This window comes from Drosophila willistoni, chromosome 3R (genome assembly GCF_018902025.1).
Source record: "Drosophila willistoni isolate 14030-0811.24 chromosome 3R, UCI_dwil_1.1, whole genome shotgun sequence".
NCBI classification, from domain to species: domain Eukaryota; kingdom Metazoa; phylum Arthropoda; class Insecta; order Diptera; family Drosophilidae; genus Drosophila; species Drosophila willistoni.
In genome coordinates this window covers 21,439,165-21,459,953 of record NC_061086.1, presented here as the reverse complement: position 1 = coordinate 21,459,953, position 20,789 = coordinate 21,439,165, and the positions used below count along the sequence as shown (strand labels likewise).

The following is a 20,789-nucleotide window of genomic DNA, read 5'->3' as shown; positions in this document are numbered from 1 at the left end:
TTAAATCTTAAATATCGATATTCCCTTAAAAACGAATAATATTTCCGCCCAAAAGTATTCTTGAATCATCCAATGATTACTATAAAAGTGCTTAATTTCTTTATCTTCTTATAAACTCTCACGATTAAGCTTGTTAAAAATAAAAATCAATCATTTTATAATTTTGGCAAATGTTTCTACCTTTCTCTTCATCGCCACCCACTCAATTAGCAAATTAAAAAGTCGAAAATTGAATAACTTTTGCAATTTTCAAGCTATTGTTTTGAAATCAAGTATTTTAACGATCAATATTTATGATTCCAACAAATGGCTATGAGATGGGCCAAATAGATTTTTAACTATGACAAAGATAAAAAGATAGTTACTGATTAATTGACGCTTTGGGATAAGGCCCTTTAATAGCTCAGTTAGTAAAGCTATTTAAGCAGATCCTAAAATTATTCGTTGTAACATGAATTATTTTTGTTTTCAATGCTGCAATTTGAATATTAAAGCAGATATGTCTAATTGGCATAGGGTAGTGCTCAGAATGACGGCAAACCCAACGAAGGGAATGGTTTCCCTTTGACAAGTGCCACATTAAAGGTTAGAGAGAAATAGGGAGAAGGTGAAGAGGAAGTGAGGAAATTTCGTCGTGGCATGCAACTGATTGCCTACAATTGACGCCAGCAAATTGAAAATAGAACATGGGCGTTTCCGCCACTGCGGCAGCCTTTGTTGTGGTCGTCAGTTAGTTTTCGTTATAAATAGTAGCCCCAGCTAAGAGTGAAAAGTAAATTGTAAATGTGCGTTTACAGGACACTTTAAGAATTTATTTCCATTATTGAAAATTTAATTTGCCATTCAATATGCAAATGCAAAGTTAAGAGCAAATGTGTTCACAATATCGAATTATTACTGTAGAGATCCTTACTGAAAAATTAAGTGTAGTGAATGCTGGAAAAGTTGATTGATTGCACATTGGATGCTGACACACACACAATTTTTATTTTTAGGCCAAAGTTCGGATACATCATTGGTGGCAAGGCCATTACAAATTGATGGTAATTGAAACTCTGCCCATTTTCGTTTTTATTTCTCTTAACACTTCAAGCTTCATCATCACGCATAGACGCACAGGCGCACGGGCGCACAGATCTTTTGGAGTCACGCCAACGGATGCCACAAATTACTTTGCGTGCTGAATACTTTTGTAAAATACAAAAAAAAAAACAAAAAATTTATCAACAATTTGCAAGTTTTTGTTTATAAATTATTAGTTGTTAAAACAGCACGCCCCTCTTCACAAATATTATACGCACCCGAGTTTAGCCGAAAAGGTTACTTGTGAAACTGGTTTAGATCTAAATTGCAATGTCTAAGCGATCAGGTCGTAAATGAAACCGCAAGTGGTTGCACTAACGACCATACAACTTAACCTTGTAGACCTTGCCACAGTTGCCACAACCAAAAACAAAAATTGTTTCGTATTTTATTTTTCATGTTGTTATTTTTCGGTTTTTGCCGGCCAAGGCGAAGGAAGTCTAAGAAAGGCGGCGATGTCGACATTTAACCTTTTTGCAGAGAGGTGCAAAAACCAAAGAAACATAAAACGTGCCAGGAAATGCACACAGAAAAAAAGGCTAGCACGAAGCCCAAGGCGAAGTCCATTACAAAGTGCATTAAGACAGTCAATTCAGTTTTATTTTGTCCACGACTTCCTCCTCCAAAGAATGGGGGAAGTGCAAAATTCAGAGGGCAGGGCCCTCTCTATATGTATATAGCCAAACGAATCGAGTTTTCCTGTGGGACATATGCCACGAATTGCATTCGATGTCCTCTTGATAGCTTAAATTCACATACGTGACTTATTTTTGTTGAAATTCTGATGTAAAATTTTAAAAAATAATTTAATAGCTTATGACAGATTTGTCATAGATTGGTTTGAATTTAATTAACGTTCGCGTATTACAAGATATAAAATAAGGGAGATATATCCGCAAGCCGATAAAATATTAACTTAGTGGTAACATTTATACCACAAAAAAAATATATAACTTCCAGTGAAAATATTTTTGCACTCTTCATTTAAACAGGTGAGTCTAAATATTAATTTGCAACCTATTGATGATTATTACACGAAGGTTTAAGAAACCAATCCTATCCTTAGCAAGTTAGAGCTTTAAAGCTAAGCTGTGTAGGGCATAAATAAATATATATATGATCATGTAGATAAATATATAGATAGTTAAATAGTTTAACTGTGCTCTTAAGTATTCTTATAACTTATTTTGTTTAGCTACTAGAGTTTTATAATATATATAACATATATATTTTAAGTGTAGCCTTTTAGAATAGCTTCTTTAGTGAATAATAATAAGAAATTCCAATACTAAAAGGTATGGCTAATAATATTTAGGATATGACTTTTGCTTGCTTATTTTATGCATATTAGAAATGCCTGAAACCAATTCGAAACGCAATGGATCTTCTTTATGTCTTTTTACTGCACATTTTTAATGGCTTGGTAATGGTAATTTGGCTAAACGAAACGGTTGCATAGGAGTTGTTTTAAATGAGTTGGGAACGTGGCCAAGACAGGTTAATGAATGCCTAAAATATCAACCATTTTGCGGTAAACATTTACTTAACGTTTTGCATTTTAGTCACAGAGCAAACGTGCGCATCTCATGGCATGCAACCGTTTTGTTGTTGTTACCACGATGCACTTTACGTAATACGTTTGCTAATTTTTTTTTTGTTGCGTTTCTATGCTAAATGCTCGCATTGTGGAGGAAATTAGGTGGCGCACCAATAATTGGCCACACATACTAAAACGGGGGAGGGACATGGTCACCCTAAAATCAGCTGGCAAACTCATTAAGGCAATTGCACACGTTTCAATTAAATGGCGATGGACGCGGTGGATGCGATGGCGATGGTGATGGGGTTGAAAATGGCTGTGACGATGGCCAACCAACAACTAAAGTACACATGCAGAACTGCTGTACGGAATATCTCACGGATGTCCCCCACATGAGAAGGCGGAGTGAGTGTCAGCTCGTTGTTTGTTTTCTTCTGAGAGAAAGTGTCTTTATTTTCGCATGTTCACAGATTCAGCGACTTTTTTTCTTCTTGCCTTTGCCTCTTAAATGAATTTTCACAGAGTATGTTTTTGTTTTTTTTTTGGTTTATTTTCATTACTTGGCAATTGAAATTCATTTCGGCGCTTTAGTTGTTGGACATTTTAATATCAAGTTTATGGGTAGAAAAGGGAATTTCTTTTATTGGCTCACATCTCAGTTAACTTGTTCAAGTCCACAATGAACCCACAATAAAGTAAGAAAGAGGAGAGCGAGTGAGAGACTGAGAAAGAGAAAGAGAGCGACCTAACTGACTAACTGAGACTGGGGCACCAAGCACGCGACATTTCCGTGCCTGGTAGACAATGGAACAACTGCCATACAATAGTTACAATGCGAGTACATAGATACACACATACATATGTACATAGATAGACGACACCTTAATAGCATCATAAAACGTAGCAGCAATATTCATAAAAGAGGAACGCGTTAACAAACACACACACACACATACAGAGAGAGATAGCGAGGGAGAGAGCGACAACTTGGCCAAAAACAATTGAGTGGAAAGGACACTCCTGACAATCGGGAGCCACTTGATGCTGATAATTGTAAGGGCGGGGGGGTAAGACAACCAAAAAAGGGTACATAGAAAAAATGGCAATGATAGCACAATATTATTTCCGTCATGAGGGCAACTAAACATACATATATGTATATATAGCAAAAACGATTCCACAATCCAAAATGGACAACTATCTAGGAAGATAGAGCGAGAGAGACAGATAGTCGAAGGGTGGTGTGGTGTGGTGTGGGCTCATTTGGGGATCAGTGGGGCAATATTTATGGTTACAACCAGACAAGAGATATAATTTTTTACAGTTTGTGCTGTTTATTTGGAAATAGCGTGACGCGAACTGCACTGCCTCCTAATTCACTTCATATATATGTATGTATATATATATTGTAGACATACACATACATACATAGGTCCCCAGCTAGAGGACGGAGATGCGCGCTGTGGCTCTGACTTCCACTTAAAGCTACAAATCATTTTGCGGTACTCCGTGTGGAATGGGAAGGGATGCAGTTTGCCATCATGTCTGTCCCTGGCTGTGTGTGTGACTTTTGCAATGGGAATAGTGGGCAACTGCAAAACTAAAAGCCAACATATATACATGATAAGGATTGTTTCTGTGTATATTGGTGTGTGTGTGTGTGTGTGTGTGTGCCTTGGATATTACGACACTTGGCAAGCTGAAGATTTATGCCGCAATTACCGCAAGTGTAAACTAATTACGGGTTTGAAGTGGCAAAAAAAAGGGAGATAATTCCCGCAGACAACAAAACGTAGCCAAGTGAGCGTTAATTTTAACCCCATATATTGACTCTTTCTATGCTGGAGTTACTGTTGTTGTTGTTGTTGCTCTTCCTGTTATTGTTGTTGTTGTTGGGCTGGGCATTAAGAGCTCCTGTTACATGGCGGCATTCCATCATCTTGATTGTCTTTCCCCCTGCTCGCTCTCTTTCTCAACCTCTAAGTCGAGTAAATGAAAGTGAACTAAATTAGTCTAAATGAACTTACACTTGTTTTCAAATAAAATATTACCCAATAAACTTTGTTTGCTGCTGGTTTTTATCAAAGGCTTGAAAAATTGTCTGAAATCGTCAACTTTTAGTCTAGAATGCTAGTTACTTTATCCATGACGGATCGAAAAAATATTTTCCAGAAGCATTTGATCAAAAATTTCTCATTTTTGGCCCAGAAGTTTTAACAATTTTTAATGAAAATATTTTGTCAGTATGGGGATTTATTGAAATTGCACCACCTCTTCGAAAACTTCCTTTCTTTTGGTTTAAAAAGAGATGAAAAAAGGGAAAAAATATTCAAAATATTGTCATCCTCATCCCACCATGGCAGAATTTATGACTTAATAATTTCAATTTCGATAAGCTTCTACCTTAAATATTGTCCCCTTTCCCATGCCAGGTTTGTTTTGCTTATTCTTATTTATTATTATTATTATTATTATTAAAGTATAGGATATAGTTATAAACTATCAACCTAACTATATTTTACAAGCACTGGCTACTAAGGCCTTCGGCTTAGACGAAAACTACATACATCCATACACTAGCCTGGGATTCGAACCCGGATCCTCGTTGTTCAGTTGACTAAATGACTGGGCCACTTAGCCAACTCATCTACCGAGGACTGCGTTATTCTTATTTAATTATAGCTTATTTGCCCACCGAGTTGCTAAGCTAGAGTCTCATTTTATCTAATGGAAATTCTTCATAATGTCTTTAATTGGAAGAGCTCTTTTTTGTATAATTTGCAAGAATATATTGCTTCTTCCTGCTTAATTAGTTCAAATTGTTGAAATTCCCTCAATTTAGTATTACATCTCATTTATGTACTTTAAATTTCTTGATTTTTAATGATAAACTTTGACCCAAAGTTAATGTAAATTATTCTGTTGTTAACACAAACGAACTCTAACAACATCCAACGGACGTGACCATTTCTAGTTACGCAATCTTAAATCAACCTATTTCAGTATTGTATTGGGCCATATACGGCCCTTTTGTTCCTTTTGTACATTTTAATTACAACAACTCTGGTTATGAACCAAAAAAGGAGAGGGAGAAGGGGAACCAAACTGAACCAAACTGAATGCCATGTGATGCTACAATTCCGGGCTACATCTCCATTTCCATTACCATCCTCAACTCACTTGTTGTGTTTGTTGTTTTGGAGCCCACACCGAAAATGGGTTAATGTTGTGTGAAGTGTTTGCGCCTTCTGCTTCTGCCTTGCCGCTGCTTCTGTCGTGCTTGAGGCTCTTTTGAGGTGCCATGATGATCTCTATTATAACAATGCCAAAAACAACAACAACAACTTCAATAACAACTTCGATGTTTGCCCAAAGCAGAGTTGATGAACTTTTGAGTGGAGCAGTTGTAATTTTTTGTAATTTGTTGTTTATTTCTGTTTGCCTAACACTTGTTGCCTTATTGTTGTTGCTTTTGTTTTGGGCGTGGGCCTGGTGGCCTTTTGTGGCATTTTAATTTGTATATTTTCATTGTTTTTGCTTGCTTTCTGCCAAAAACCAACAGATTAAAAGCGAACAGAAAAGTTGTTTCATATTTCTATTAAATGGGGAAGCCATTGTAGGGGCCATATAACTCAAGCTTATATTAAAAATGTTTTCTTACTAATTTGACGTTTTTTTCCTTCTCTTCATCTTAAGTCTGATAAATGGAGAATATCTTCTTAGGTATGCTACGAAATTGTTTAGCTTTAATTAAAAGTTTAGGCCCAAAAACTTGTAATAAGCAATAAGTTGCATATCAAGAAGGATTATTATTAACTATAATATTGCTTCAAATGGAAATTGACTTTGAGCTTTTTTTGCATCAAATAAACTGGAAAAAAACTTCCATAAATATTCTTACACAATCCATTTAAATATGTGTTCTCTAAATTTTTCCATTTTCAGACAAAAGAACATAACTTTTTGGTGTTTTGTACACAATTCATTAATTTAAGTTTTGGTCATTGCGAACATAAAGGCAAATCATTAAACCGTCTCCAAGGGGGCGGCCATGCGGACGGGTGCTGGGACGTGGGGAGGGGGGGTCAAATGAAGCATCTTCATTACGTTCGGTTTGGTTTTTTTAGAGCGTCACTGACACGAATTTTTATTCGCAGTCATAATCCATAGACTTGGAACACGCTTGTCCGATACCTTTCACTTTTGTAGAATAAACTTGTTCGCGATGCCAAGCAAACAAACAAACAAACAACAGCAACAGCAACTGCAACAGCAACAGCAGCAGCAAGAGCAACAACAAGCAAACAACAGACAAGATGTTTCTTTATGTAACAACTGCAACAACAATGCAGCAGATGTAACAACAAATTCAACGTCAGCTGTCGGCAACTTCAGCAGCTACCGATGCTATCCTCAATGGCGCCAACCCACCATCAGCTCCTCCTAAATCTTCAGTGGCAGTAGAGCAAGTCATGGCGATGACGTCTTCTTCATGCCACCAAACAAGGCAACCAATCTAAGCGGACACAAGTTGCCCCATTGAAAGCTAAAAGTTAAGTTAGGACTTCATAGTTTAGTTTGATGCAATTCAATAGAAGACTTTAACATAATTTATTTTATTTCTTTTTCTCTCTCTCTCTCTCTCTCGTTAGCAGCCATCTCGTTCGTCCATTAGCGGACCAATGTTTAATTTATGAACATTAATTGGCTAATTTATGACCTCGCACCAACATCAAAATATACAAATATATAGACAAAACTCCTTGTTGCGCCACAATAAACACAACATTTCGGTTTCCTATTGATTTAAGCAAAATGACCGAAAACAAATGTCGAAAATTGCAGACTGATCAATTAAATATGGTCATGGGTAAATAGCACCAAGACGATAACATGGATGTTTATGGCAATGCCACCATAATTGATGGTTCTTTTGTTAAGTGTTATTCTCACCCACAATCATTTCCATAACTGCTAAAGCTAAACTTGAAGTCCCAACTGACTTTAGATGAATGGTTATACCAAATACCTAGAAAAATTATATATCCTTTTATAATTAAAGTTCATATTTTCAAAGCATACGTTGGCCAGAAGACTCCATTTAAAAGTTCGGTTTTATAGAGGTCTATATTTTAATATATATTTCTCTCTATGTCCCATCAGAAAATGTCGATTTTCGGCTTACGAAACTTAGTAATTTACCAGGACCGACCAGACTCTTCCCTTCGAAACATCCATGCTTAGAGTTAATGAATCCTGATTCTAATCTTTTTTAAGATCTTAAGTAACCACAAAGTTCTATTAATTGTAAAAAAGACTCCAAAGTTGTCGGAACTTTAAGAAGAAAACCAGTTATACAAAGCGGAAAAAATAGAGTCCCAACCGACTAAAGCCAACATTTTGACAAAACTCTAATAAGATTAAAACCTTTTGGAATTATTACTATATGTTATTGCATTGCCAAAAGAGATAAACCTTCTTTCTTATTAACCAATAAATATCATTTACCATTTGCCTTTTTTTTTTCAAAATTCTAATCCTAGTAAAAGTTTTGTGCTTTTAGTGTCATTTTTATTGCATTTAAATTGACTTTTCAAATGGAACAATTGAATTTTTATATTTATTTATTTTCTTTTTTCACGTTTTTTGCAAGCCCTTTTTTGCATTGCAGCATTTGGCAACACATCAATTGCAACATCATGCAAAGTCAGAGGGTTTTTTTCGCAACCTTTAATTGAGTTACCGCTAGTCATTTAGCCCAGCAAAAATTCTCATCGCTCTTTCTGAGTGCAGTGAAATCACAGAGCAAATATTTGACATGAACCATTGCTGGTCATATATCAGTAACAATTTTTGTGACATACAAATTTCTTATATGTAAGTGTGTGTGTGTGTGTATTTGCATTGGGTACAGCAAACAAAGTTGCAAGTTGTAAGCTGTATCCAAAAACAAATTGTCAGTTGAAGGCAACAAATTGGTTGGAAATTAATCAATGACCATTCCCAACACAAGAGAGAAAGATGAAGATGAAATGTCTGTTGGTTGGTTACTCTACTCCATCGGAATCTCAATATTGGTATATAAACTATATTTTCGTTTTAATTGAGTCAATTAAGTTAAGATGGGGAAAAATATATTTTTGTTTTGAACAAAAAAGAGTAAGAAGTAAAAGAGGGAAACCGAGTTAATATATATTGTTAAACATTATTCCAAAAGGCATATACCCTTTTTAGTGAACTTAAGTTAAGAATCCGTAAGCTGTAACAAAGAAAATGTTTGACAATATTGCCAGCGGCAAGCAGACTATAAGATACTCTCAATCAAGTAAACTATCTATATTGTTAAAGCTTGCTTCATTGAGGCAATTTTTTACGATCATAATATTAGAAATTTTGCAAATTTAACTATAACCTATTACCAAATGGACACTGAATCGCTAGAAAGAGGAAGAAACGATACAAATGGATAGATAAACGAAATTTTGAAGCCAACCACACATGGTAAATGGAGGGGAAAAGACTGTTGAGGAGATTGTGACTAATTGCAGCCTGATGATGCTCCATGCCCCATCGCCTGATGCCAGATGCCAGTTGTAGCTGTGAGTTTTATCTTTTAATTTGCCACAAAACGCACAAAGTGCACCGCTCTCAAGTGTAAGAACGTGTGTGTTTCTGTGTGTGTGTGTGTATGTGTATGTGGGTGGAATGCCTGCATGCAGCCACTGGCCAAGCCTGGGAATCCTCTCACTTTTTTTCACATGCACTATCCATTGTCTCCATATATGTGTGTGTATGGGTGCAAATGATGACGACGAAGATGATGATGATGATGAAGATCCCAGCTGCCTGCCTAGCTGCTTTACTGGCGGCGACTGGCTGGATATGACACAGATTATGTAACGCAAAATTAACATTTTAACACAATTCAACAGAAACAGACGACGACGTCGATGCAACGGCCACAGCAGGCACACACACAAGTACCAAAAAAACAAAAAACCCAAATGGAAACTCGTCTTCTCCCACTATCCCTCTGTCTCCTTCTCTCCCTCTTACTAATTCTCAGCTATGTTTGGACTTGGAGGCCTGCTCATCTCATCAGGCTTTTGTTGTGTTGTCGTGGTCCGACTGGACCAGAGAGGAAAAACAAGGAGAAGCATCAACCAATAGTCGCTGTGGCTGTAAGTTACGCCTCTTGTAGTCAATTATGCAATTAACATTTTTCCATATGAACAAGAAACAATCGCGTTAACGACATCTTTACAGTCAAATGAGGTAAATTTCCTCTTACTTGGGCGTCACTGCGTCGATTTGATAAAAAATATACCCAAAAAGACTCATCGCAAGACCAGCGGAGGCACGTATCTGTTGAAGTTGCAATTGCAGCTGGAGAAATGGCAAATGAAAATCAATACATAGATAAATCGAACACAACTCAGTCTACGATTTGCAATCGCCAACGGCCAGCAACAACAAAAACAACAACTGTCAAGTGTCATCGCCCCAAGTCAACAATTTCATTATTTCTTCTGTTTTTTTTTTTTCTTCTCCGCATTCCGTTTTTCCTTTTTGTTGTTTCCCAGCAATTAGGCGAGAGATTGTGTGATTTGCAAATCGTGCAAATCAATTTAGGAAACATTTTGCAAATATTGACAAAAAATAAGAAAAACGATAGATAAAAAATTTACAGAAAATAACATCAAATTGTACCAACAACAAATCACTTTACTAAGCGTTAAAGAATACCTTTTACTAGGTTTAAATTATGTGTGGAAATTTTAAAACCTAATTCGTTAAAACATTGCAATTTCAGAATTTTCATATAAAACTTATAAATTTTCTTTTCTTTTTCTAGATTCTTTTTAGTAAAATTTTTATAATAAATGAAAATGAATTGTCCGGTAATAATAAGAACTTAGAAGTAAATTTGGCTCGATAAATTAGTAAATGAGAAAATTACTTTTCATTCATTGCTTAAAAGGTAATTTGGTTTGTATTTGAAAGCAAGTAAAGAACCCAATTCTGAAAGATGACTAATTGAAGTAAATAAATTCTTTGCTTACAAGATTTTTAAGATTTTAAATCATCTTAAATAGCGATCCTCTTGGAGAGTTGCTTATGAACTGTTTCCATCAGTTTCGAATCCTTTCAAAGTCATATATTAAATCATACACGACTATACTTTATTTTATTCAGATTTTTAATATGTGTAAAATTAGTTTTTGAGTTTTTCTTTAAATTATTATCAAAATAATTATGTGCTAATCGATACGAGAGCTAAAAAATGACTAATTTAGGTGAATGCTGTTAAAACAATGTGGGTGGGAATATAAATATTATAGCATTTGAATCAATACGACTGATATTTATTTTCAAAAGATCAGAAAATGGAGATGGATTTATAGCTCAAATTCTACTAACTATATTAAGACGTTTTCCTAAATTCCAAAAAGACCTAAAAACTTATAAAATAACTAAATAAAATTGGTCAAAGTTCTTATAGCGATTTGGAGATTAAGTTAATTGAAAATTTTAACTAGTGTTGCTGAATTTAACAAAAATACTTAATTTTCAACAGATGGCTACAGTTAACAATTACAAGATTACAAAATGAACTAGCTTCAAAACCAAAATGCAGCTATCTCAGTCGTTAAATTGGGAAGCTTTGCTTTGCAATTTGCTAATCATTTTGACTGTCAATTTTGCAAAGACAAAAAAAATGTTGATACTCCAAAAACGACACGGAAGAGTGGAAAGTTCAATAAAAATATCCCAGCAAGGAGAAACCAAAAAAAAAAAAAAATTTCTCGATGTTCGTTAACTGTTGAGCAATCGAGTTATTTGTAGCTACTTTTTTTCATCTCTTCTCTTTGTCAGTTTTGGGCAACTGCATCAAGGGATGGATTGGCAGGAGAAGGTGATGTCGGCAAATGAATCGGAAAAAAAAGTGAATGGCAGATGCTGAGCGAGGCAAATGCCTTGGGCTTCAATTGGGTAACATTGCATGGCACAAGGAGTGGGCGAAATTGTCAGCAATTTTTTCGGACAGTTGGATATGAAGGAATCTGTTTTCTTATGGTCTGATGGACTATTCATTTGTCGCCATTCGTTTGTTTTGTGTGTGTGTGTGTGTAAGTGTTTTCTATAATTATCAGACGAGTGGGACCAAATATTGACAAGATGTAATGAAGCCTGAGTTTAATTAAAATCCAAAGATGCGTTGCTAACTGACGGCCAGCTGTGCCCATGATGATGCCTAGGAAAGGTCATCGCATCGCATCGGCAACAGGCAACTGGCTAACAGGCTTTCCATTGTGGATTGCGTCTGGCAGCACAATTGGCCATAAAGCAACGACAAGGCCTGTTTGACAACTGGTTACGTGGTCGTCTGCTTATAACCATCACCCGCACCCAACCAGACCTGCAATGCAATTTCCTGGAAGACCACAAAGTCGTCGACGATGCCAATGACTAGACAAGGTGCCATCTTCAAAAATGCAGACAACCAAAGGAAGAGAGAGAGAGAGAGAGGGAGAGATAGAGTGTGTGTTGAGACCTCCAGCTGGTAGCTGTTAAACTTTGGCGACTCATGTACCAAGTACGAGGTGCATGTGCCGCATAAATCTTTTCCACATTTATTTACTTTAAAATATAAATAAGTGGCGCGCATGCGCCTTGTGATTATGTGAGCATTACATGCCATTTGGCACGCTGCCGAATCTCCAAAACTCGAAATGAAACTTCAGCCTCCAGGAAGCCCAACTTTGCCACGCTTGCTCCCTCATTGACCTCGCCATACACGCCGAAAAACAAAAGGGGTAACAAAATTTAAAATCAATTCAAAAGATTGAATACAGCTGAAACGATTTGATGGCTTTGTTTGAGGTCATGTTGGGTGCCATCATTGACATGAGGTTAAGTAGACTGCCAGCCGACTGCAGAGACTTGCAATTGAGTTCGAGTTTTATGTGTTGGAATGGCTTTGCGGCATTTCAAACTGACTATAACAAAAGCGAAAAGTATTAACGTAGTAGTTAAATAAAGCTCACATTTGGGAAACATTTTCTTAAATTTTCTATTGTTTAAATGGGTTCTTCAATTTACTATTAATTAAGTACACAAAATCCACACACAAATACACAACTCTAGTTAATCTGACAATGAAAGTGGAATCCTTATAAGCCCTTTTCTTATAATTTCTTGTAGAATATAAAATATAATAAACCATTGTTTAGCAAATAACCTAAAGCATTTAATTAACTTAAATCGTAAGTAATTTTATATCCAAAACACTTTAAATTGAAGCTTGAATAAACAGATTACAACAAGTTTTAAGCAAGTTTTCTTAAAGTGCTTCCTTTTGTTTGGGACATTAATCAGTTTTTACGGAAATTTGCTTTCGCATAAATTTCCTCTTCTCACATTTTTGTTCTTTGTTTGGAAATCAATTTCAATCGCTCATTCTTGTTCTGTGTCTGGTCGTGAAATGTGAAAAACTATTTTCATTTAAGTAAATCACCAACACGTTCCACGAATGCCGAGACCAATGGAAATATGCAAAAATATTCGGCATGCCAAAGGGATACACAATGTTAGGAGGGCCAAAAGGATTGTTCTTCGATATGAATAAAGGCGGTCGCACGCCTTGAGCCATTGAGGTGGAAAGTGCACATTGGATGCATATGTATGTATGTTAGTGTGTGTGCTCAGCAGTTTCTCTGCCATGTAAAAAATAATAGAATTACCAAGAGTTTCAAATATTTTTGTACAAAATCAAAAGGCAGTCTATACATCTTTTTCTTCTTCTTCTTCATCTGCTTCTTGGGTCAAAGGGTTTTTAGTTTTTGATTTTTGGCTTTTGGCGTTTTGATTAAATTTGATTTTGCTACTGCTGGTTTCACTCAGGATACGACCTACATTAGTCTAAGCAAACTAATGGTCAAATCCATTTAAAGCCAAATTAGTTTTTGCGGTTGCCTAGAGGTTGCCGAGAGTCGAGAGTGACTTACCTTACGCTTGGAGCGTGCCATACGCTGGTCCCGCGAGTTCTCCGCCTCGCCAGGTGGTCTCTTACCCCACACGGCGATTGCGATGCGTGTGTAGGTGAAAATGAGCACCAGCAGTGGCACAACAAATTGCAGTGTGAACAGGGCCAGAGTGTAGTAGTAAGCCTGCTCACTGGAGGGCCAAATCTCCTTGCATATATATCTGTTGGCGATTTTCCATCCGTCCAGTCCAGCCAAAGTAGTAGTTGTAGTAGATGCAGACATGCCACAAGGTTGGGCCATGAGACGGATGAGTAGAAAGCGTGAACGCAATAAAATGAAAAAGTCAGAGATAAAGCAGAGTGCGTTAGTATGTATGTATGTACGAGGGGCTGTATATGTCGGGCTTCTGAAAATCTGCTGGTCTTGGGTTTTACGTTTAAAAACAAACTGTCAAGGACACACACACACACACACACACACACTACTTGCACTGTAGGCAACGGAAACAAAGCAAATCTCACACAGATATACTCGAGTCAGAGCGAACAATCTCATATTCTTGTTAAGTTGCAGATTTTGTGTGCTTGAAACAATTTAAGGAAATGGAATTTCCTACACCATAAAATTTGAGTTTCATCCTCTAAATTGCCAGAACAATTCATTCTAAAATGTTTCTATATATTTTGTATTTTTCTAAATTAAATAAAGTTATCTGTTACTTTATATTGGCTAAAACTCTTTAGCATAGAAATTTTGGAATGGGAATTCTCTGGGAAATATTTTGCTACCAAAATTGTTTCAATTTTAGATAGATTTGAATAACAATTAATAAATTTTATATCACTAAATTGAATTTAAAAACTTAAAAATTGTCGAGAAAAGAGATTGGACTCGCAAGCAAGGATGGTATAAAGTTCATTGGTTCATCTAGTCTAGAATATATACAAAAGTCGTGTTTTTTTTTTGCAGTCAGGACATATCAACTTTTTTCATGTTGCATCTGCTGCCTTGGTGCTCTTTATTATCTAGTTAAACATAATTTCAACGTCACGTTGTTTTAATTAGATGTGCGGTTTGAAAAATTTGCCACGTGCCACAGATTAACTACGTGGCAAAGTTCAAAATTAGAATTGTTCTTGGCTTAAAGTTCACAAATACAAGGACTTTGATGTGGTGTGCATTTAAAGCTGAGCTAGGAAAATGGCAACTGGCCCACTGCGATTTGGGCCAGTGTGAAATTGTGTAATACATTTTATTTTCTTAGCACTTGAGCAATATGTTGTGAGGCTAACAAATGATATGCACTTAAGAAGACATGTCTGGAAGGGAGGTAACAACGGAAGCTCCTAATGGACATTAGAGGAAAATGAAACAACTTGAGTCGGTATTTTTATTTTTAAAGATATTGCCCTAAATCTTTGATGAAGTCAAGTTCAATTTGCAGCAGAAGTCCCTACACATACGCGCATTTAAGCGAGATTTAGGCATACTTTCCATCACGTTCAACACACAAAACACTTAGAGACTTGTTGTTGTTTATTGTTTCACATCTTTTGTACTTACTTTTCGCATTTCTCATGCCACGGGGATGAGGGTAAATCGAGGCCAGAGACCACGGGAATGGGAAACGCTGTGGCAAGTGCAATAAACCAAACTCCGGCAATGATAAATTTAGCATAACTGCAAAGACAAACAAAGAAAGAGAAACAGAAAGAGAGACAGAGTGAGAAAGAGAAGGGCGTTGTAAAGTAATTTTTTGATTTGGTTATTAATATTTTATACCATTTCTCTATTTTAGTCACTATAATATGCTCTTATCCCACGTTTGAGTGATGTCTGACTTCCGCCTGTCATTCGTGCTAAGCGAGCATTTAATGGAATGGTGGTGGATTGGGATTCAAACTGGGAATAGGACTGGGACTGCGTGTGCGTAAATTACAAGCACGTTGAATAATCATCAAGCTTATTTACTTGATGCCTTCAAATATTTGCACATGCCAAGCATCGCGCGGAAGAACCCTCTACACATACACACACACATAAAACATTCAGACTCATACACTCACGCTGGCATTCACTCCTCACTCTCACAAACTGACGTAACGCAAATTACGCCTTTCAAGCGGCCATGTTGAATCGCCATTAGCCACTGTAGGACGACCGTAAAATAGTCCCTCTTCAGCCTGGGCGAGAGGTATCCGGTTACCAAGCAAATTGACGTTGCAATGGCTAGCCTGGCTGATTTTCAACAAATGCCGCGTCCATGGTCTTAAATTACTATTTAAACCAATTAACACGAGTCCGGAGCGAACGCAGATAGGCCACTGCGTGCCTTTGTTGTGTTTGTCTCCTAACTGTCCCTGGAGACTGTCGTTTAGGTCAAGTAGAGACAGGCAAATGGTCAAATTGGCTTTAGACAATGCAAATAGTCACCAAGCGGACACTTAACCGTATCCAGGCACGTCAAAGAATTAAATTAACAAACCATAGCAATGAGGTTAAAGAACTCTTTTTTCTCACTCTCTCTTTAAAGAAAGATTTGGGATATACTAACTTAACTAGTGCTAAATTGATTTTAATTATGTACTTACCGTTTGGTAATACGCGGCCTGAGTGGCCACATTATGGCTATATATCGATCAATGCTGATGGCAACCAAAGTGTAGGCACTAACCAGCACCGAAACCACCTGCGAATAGTTGACGAAATGGCAGAGTACAATGCCAAAGGGCCAATAGTTGAGGATATACTGCGAAATGAAGGATGAGGGCACACAGAAGAGTGACATCAGGATATCGCCTAGGGCCAGATTGGCAATAAAGTAATTGGTAACTGTACGCATGCGTGGCGTTGATTGCACAATATAGCAGACAATGCCATTTCCGAGTAGAGCGAATATGAATATGGGAATGTATAGCAGATATACGGTACTCTTAAAGTACACACTGGACCACAAGTCATCCGATTGTATTTCTGAGTCCGCGCAACTGAAATTCATCAAGACCGTGACATTAAATGGCTCTAGCTCAATGGGGCCATTCGATGTCCCAGACATCGAAGCATACGCATCGCGCATGGTGAGCTCTGTGGAACTGGATGTGTCATTAAAAAGAAACGAGGCTGCTGCCGCTGCTGGGCCTGAACCGGCCAGAGAAGGGAGGGAAACATCCGGATAGTCATCCTCATCCTCATTACGCAACAGAGGCTGCTGTGGCGCTATGTAGTAAAGCCGCTCGTCATTAAAAGCCACTGAGAGGGATTTCCGACCTCCGCTTCCTCCAACACGATGGCTATGCCAGAATGCCTGGTGGCTGTTGTCGAACTCCATTCGAAGACTTCAAGTGAAAGTTGCTGCCACAGCACAGCCGCCTAAGCTTAAACTTAAAGTGGTGAAAAAGTTTCGTTGCTGTCCTCTGTGTGTGCCTTTGGTTTCTGGCTTAGTGTACTTGGCAGCATCTTGGAATGAAATCCAAAATCTTTACAAATTTCCCGCTTGCGGTTTCCATTAATTGTCCTAAATATAAATTCCATGCGTCAGGCGCCTGCGAAATAAAGACCATAGGGTTTATAAATAAGTATAACAGCCCAACAGTGCGGCTACTTAATATTCCATTGCTAAACAGTTAAAAGCATTGCATACTTTCAGGCAAACGAAAATATTCTCCTATTGAATGAATGAAGAAAAATCACCATCACGTGGCCAAAATATCAGCCGATCCATCATATTGACACGCCCACACACACACACACACACACCTCCTTTAATACAACACAACACAATGGCCAGAAAAACAATAGAATAAAAGCAAAATTGCTGAAATTTATACATAAATATTTTGGCATTTATGAATGAATGGAAAACAAAGGAAAAACGCTCAAACATAAAACAAAATGCTGGTCGGCAACAAACTTTAAAGCACCGAAAGTCCTATTCCCTATCTAATTTTATCTAATTTGAGCATATAATTAATAGAATATGTTAATTAATATTGAAATAGAAGTAATTTAGAAATGATGAAAATATTCCGTTTAAGATTTTTGCTTCATCAGCTATCATTTTGGTGTTTCACACTAGTAAAGGAGTCGAAAGAGTAACGATTGAAATTGGCTTCAAAGGAGTCTAAAGAGAGTACCGATTGAAATTGGCTTCAAAGAAAAAAAGCGACCTCTTCTCTTGCAGCCCACAATGAAAATTCAATATTGTTAAACATGCCGAGTTTTCTCTCTGAGCCAAGTTAATTGAAAGCAAAAACTAAAAGTTTTTCTGTTTCAAGAGATTTTTTTATAGGTATTCAATATACTACACATAACCAAAAGTCAAAGAAAACTCTTTAAGGAAAATAAATTTTGCATTTAAATGAGCAGCATATTGAGAAAATTTTAGCAATTAAAACTTTACAGAAAATATTATAGAAAATTATGGAAAAGATATCAAATAAAAATGAAGGAAAATGTCATTTAAACTTTTGCCGTTTTTCGATATGCTGACATATTTCACATGTTAGATAGCTTTTCCATTTCATTTAACTTCCTTTTAAAAACAACTTTACTCTCTGTTGCCTTCTCGTCTTCACTCCGCCTATCCCGCTCCTGTGTCTTCAAGCATTCATTCATAATGTGTGTAGGCTGAGGCTGCTTACTGCTTACTGTGAGGACAGGATAAGGATATCAAGTGACTGAATTGCTTATCTCAGCACAATAATGAGTCTGGATGGAGTACATATAGCTTGCATATATGTATGTGTGTATGTCTGAGTGTGTGCGTGACTTAATTTTTATCATTGCTCCGCCAAAGAGGGTTTTTCTTTTTGTTGTTTTTGTATTTTATATCAATTATCCAGGCAAACTCCACGACCCAAGCATTCTGTACATACAAATGGGTATGCATTTAAAATGTCAAGATTTTTCTTTTTATTGGTATTTCAGGATATTTGATGTTTGAAAAATGTCAATGGAACAAACTGAGATTCACAATTTAAATGGGAAAATGTGGCCCGCGAAGCAGCAATTAAAAATTAATATAAAATGAAGAAAAAGTTTCATGAAACGAAATCGATTAAATGCAAACCTAACTCGACAAACGAAAGAAGTATGGAGTGAAAGAGAACGGGAATGTCTGAACTAGATTGGCAAGTAAATTGAAATCCATGAGTACAATAACATGAAGCATAAGCCACATACGTACATATATCGGATATCTACATACTTATATAGTATAGATGGCATTGATTTTCTCTACCGATACGTGCCAGCTTTTATTTATGCTTGGGCCTCTCCTGACTAGGGGTTCACATTTAACATGCGTTTGGCAATCAAACCAGAGCATTCTCCCTCACTTGATTAATGAAAAGCTCATCAATTTTTTATTAACAAGAATTGAAAAATGCGCACTGCATGCCAAACACAAAATAATTACCATCAAATTACATGCTGGCATGCCAGGCTCCAACCTTTTTTATTTTTCCTTTTTTTTGGCGTATCAAATAAAATAAAAAGCAAATTAAAATATGGCAGAAAATACAGCCTGAAGCAAAACTGTGAAAACGAACAAATAAGAATCCCTGTCCCCTTAAACAGAAGCACAATATATATTCTGTAATAAAATCAAAATACAAAAAAATGGCCAAAAATCACGTACGAAAATGAAATCACAAACCTTCTCTCGTTATATATATACATTTTTTTTTTTTTTTGGTGCGTGGCGAAGAAGTAACGCGACAACAACACCAAATCAGATTTGCTAGGCTTAGTTGGCAGGCAAATTTGTTTAGCGCACTTTTAGGCTGGCAGCAACACCACCAACAACAACAACAACAAAAGCGCCAAAACGAAAACACCCCAAAAACGAGAAGACAAAAAAAACCTCAAAAACGGGCAAAAGCAACAAAGCAACAAAGCGACCAAGCTGCAAAAAGGGGCCGACGCCAACAATTTTTATCTCATAAATTCAATTTTCAAAAGAATAAAAGAGGCTAAGCAAAGCCATGGCCATTACGCTGATCTCTAGTACAAAATATTTAGACAAGAATTTGTTTAAGGCTTTCAAAAGCTGCAAATTCACCTATAATCTTGACAAGTTGGGCATATTAATTGTAATCAAAAGTATAAATATAATTACATGAATTGACTTATATATATTTTTATTCTTTTGAATAAAATGTAAACTGATATTTTAAATTAATTGGTTACTGTTTTATCCATCTGAATTTATTCTTGTACTTTTGCAGTGACAAAATTGCAAAGTTTCTATATTATTAAACGAAATGTCTAACATATAACATGTATTTTTAGTTGTCTTTATTTATTTAGAGCATAATGAGCGACAGGCTTAAAGTTTCAGTGGATTTCCCCATTCATAAATATACATTCGACTAATTTGTCGGCTACTGCAAAGTGGAAACACACATTAGAGAGCTAGGGTATATGGCCATGGCTTTTAAGGCAATTTACACGAAATATTAGGGATCACACAGCAGGCAACCGTAGGTGGAATTTAATCTGGGACCTCAGAGTGACAGCAAATGCAGTTGGTGCTCTTATTTCCCCTTTTTAGCTCAAACTTTTTGTCTAGTTTGTACCATGCACGTTGGCAGCTATTTGCTGTGGCCAAATTGCCATTAAATGCCTCAATGGGGCAACGAACGTAGAATGCCTATTTTGAGAGACGAGTTAGGGGCTTAAATAGAAGGAGTGGGTGGTAGGTAGAAAGGTTAAAACGAGGTTGTTGCAACTACATATTTACCCAAGTAAAGCAAACATCTTCCGTTTTGGGAATATTTGTCTTTACCGGTCGTCATTCATGTGCCTCGATGCCTTGGCAAACTTTATCATCAGCATTGATGTTGTCGTCGTCGTCGTCGTAGTCGTCGACGTCGACGTCGTCGGAGACATTTTGTTACTTTTTGCGGCGTGTTTGTAATTATAATTAATGAGCAAACGTCAAGCGCACTTTCACCATTACAAAAAGGCGACCATAACCGAGTAAACAGAGCAAAAATGTTATTCTAACAGAACCCCAAGCATAAGAAGCATTCTGACTGAAATTCACATTCACAGCAGGGAATTTGGTTTAAGGGTTCTAGTGCTCTAATTAGACTAAAGTCGTGTGATGAATTATATCATGTGTGTAAGCGGGAGAGAGGATGATGAGTGTGTGTCGCATCACATGCTATTTATTG

General features: G+C 36.8%; 1 protein-coding gene across 1 annotated transcript in view; it reads right to left on the bottom strand.

Annotated features, from left to right (window-relative positions):
• The window catches only part of LOC6647941 (RYamide receptor), a 46,842-nt gene extending 29,701 nt beyond the window's left edge, over positions 1-17,141 (bottom strand). Inside the window, exons 1-3 of the mRNA XM_002070379.4 lie at positions 16,203-17,141; positions 15,175-15,291; positions 13,633-13,831 (exon numbers count right to left, since the gene is read on the bottom strand). Coding sequence (XP_002070415.2) covers positions 13,633-13,831; positions 15,175-15,291; positions 16,203-16,939 — 1,053 coding nt within the window. The 5' untranslated portion in view covers positions 16,940-17,141. The remainder of the gene's footprint in view (positions 1-13,632; positions 13,832-15,174; positions 15,292-16,202) is intronic.
• Between the last annotated feature and the right edge of the window lie 3,648 nt (positions 17,142-20,789).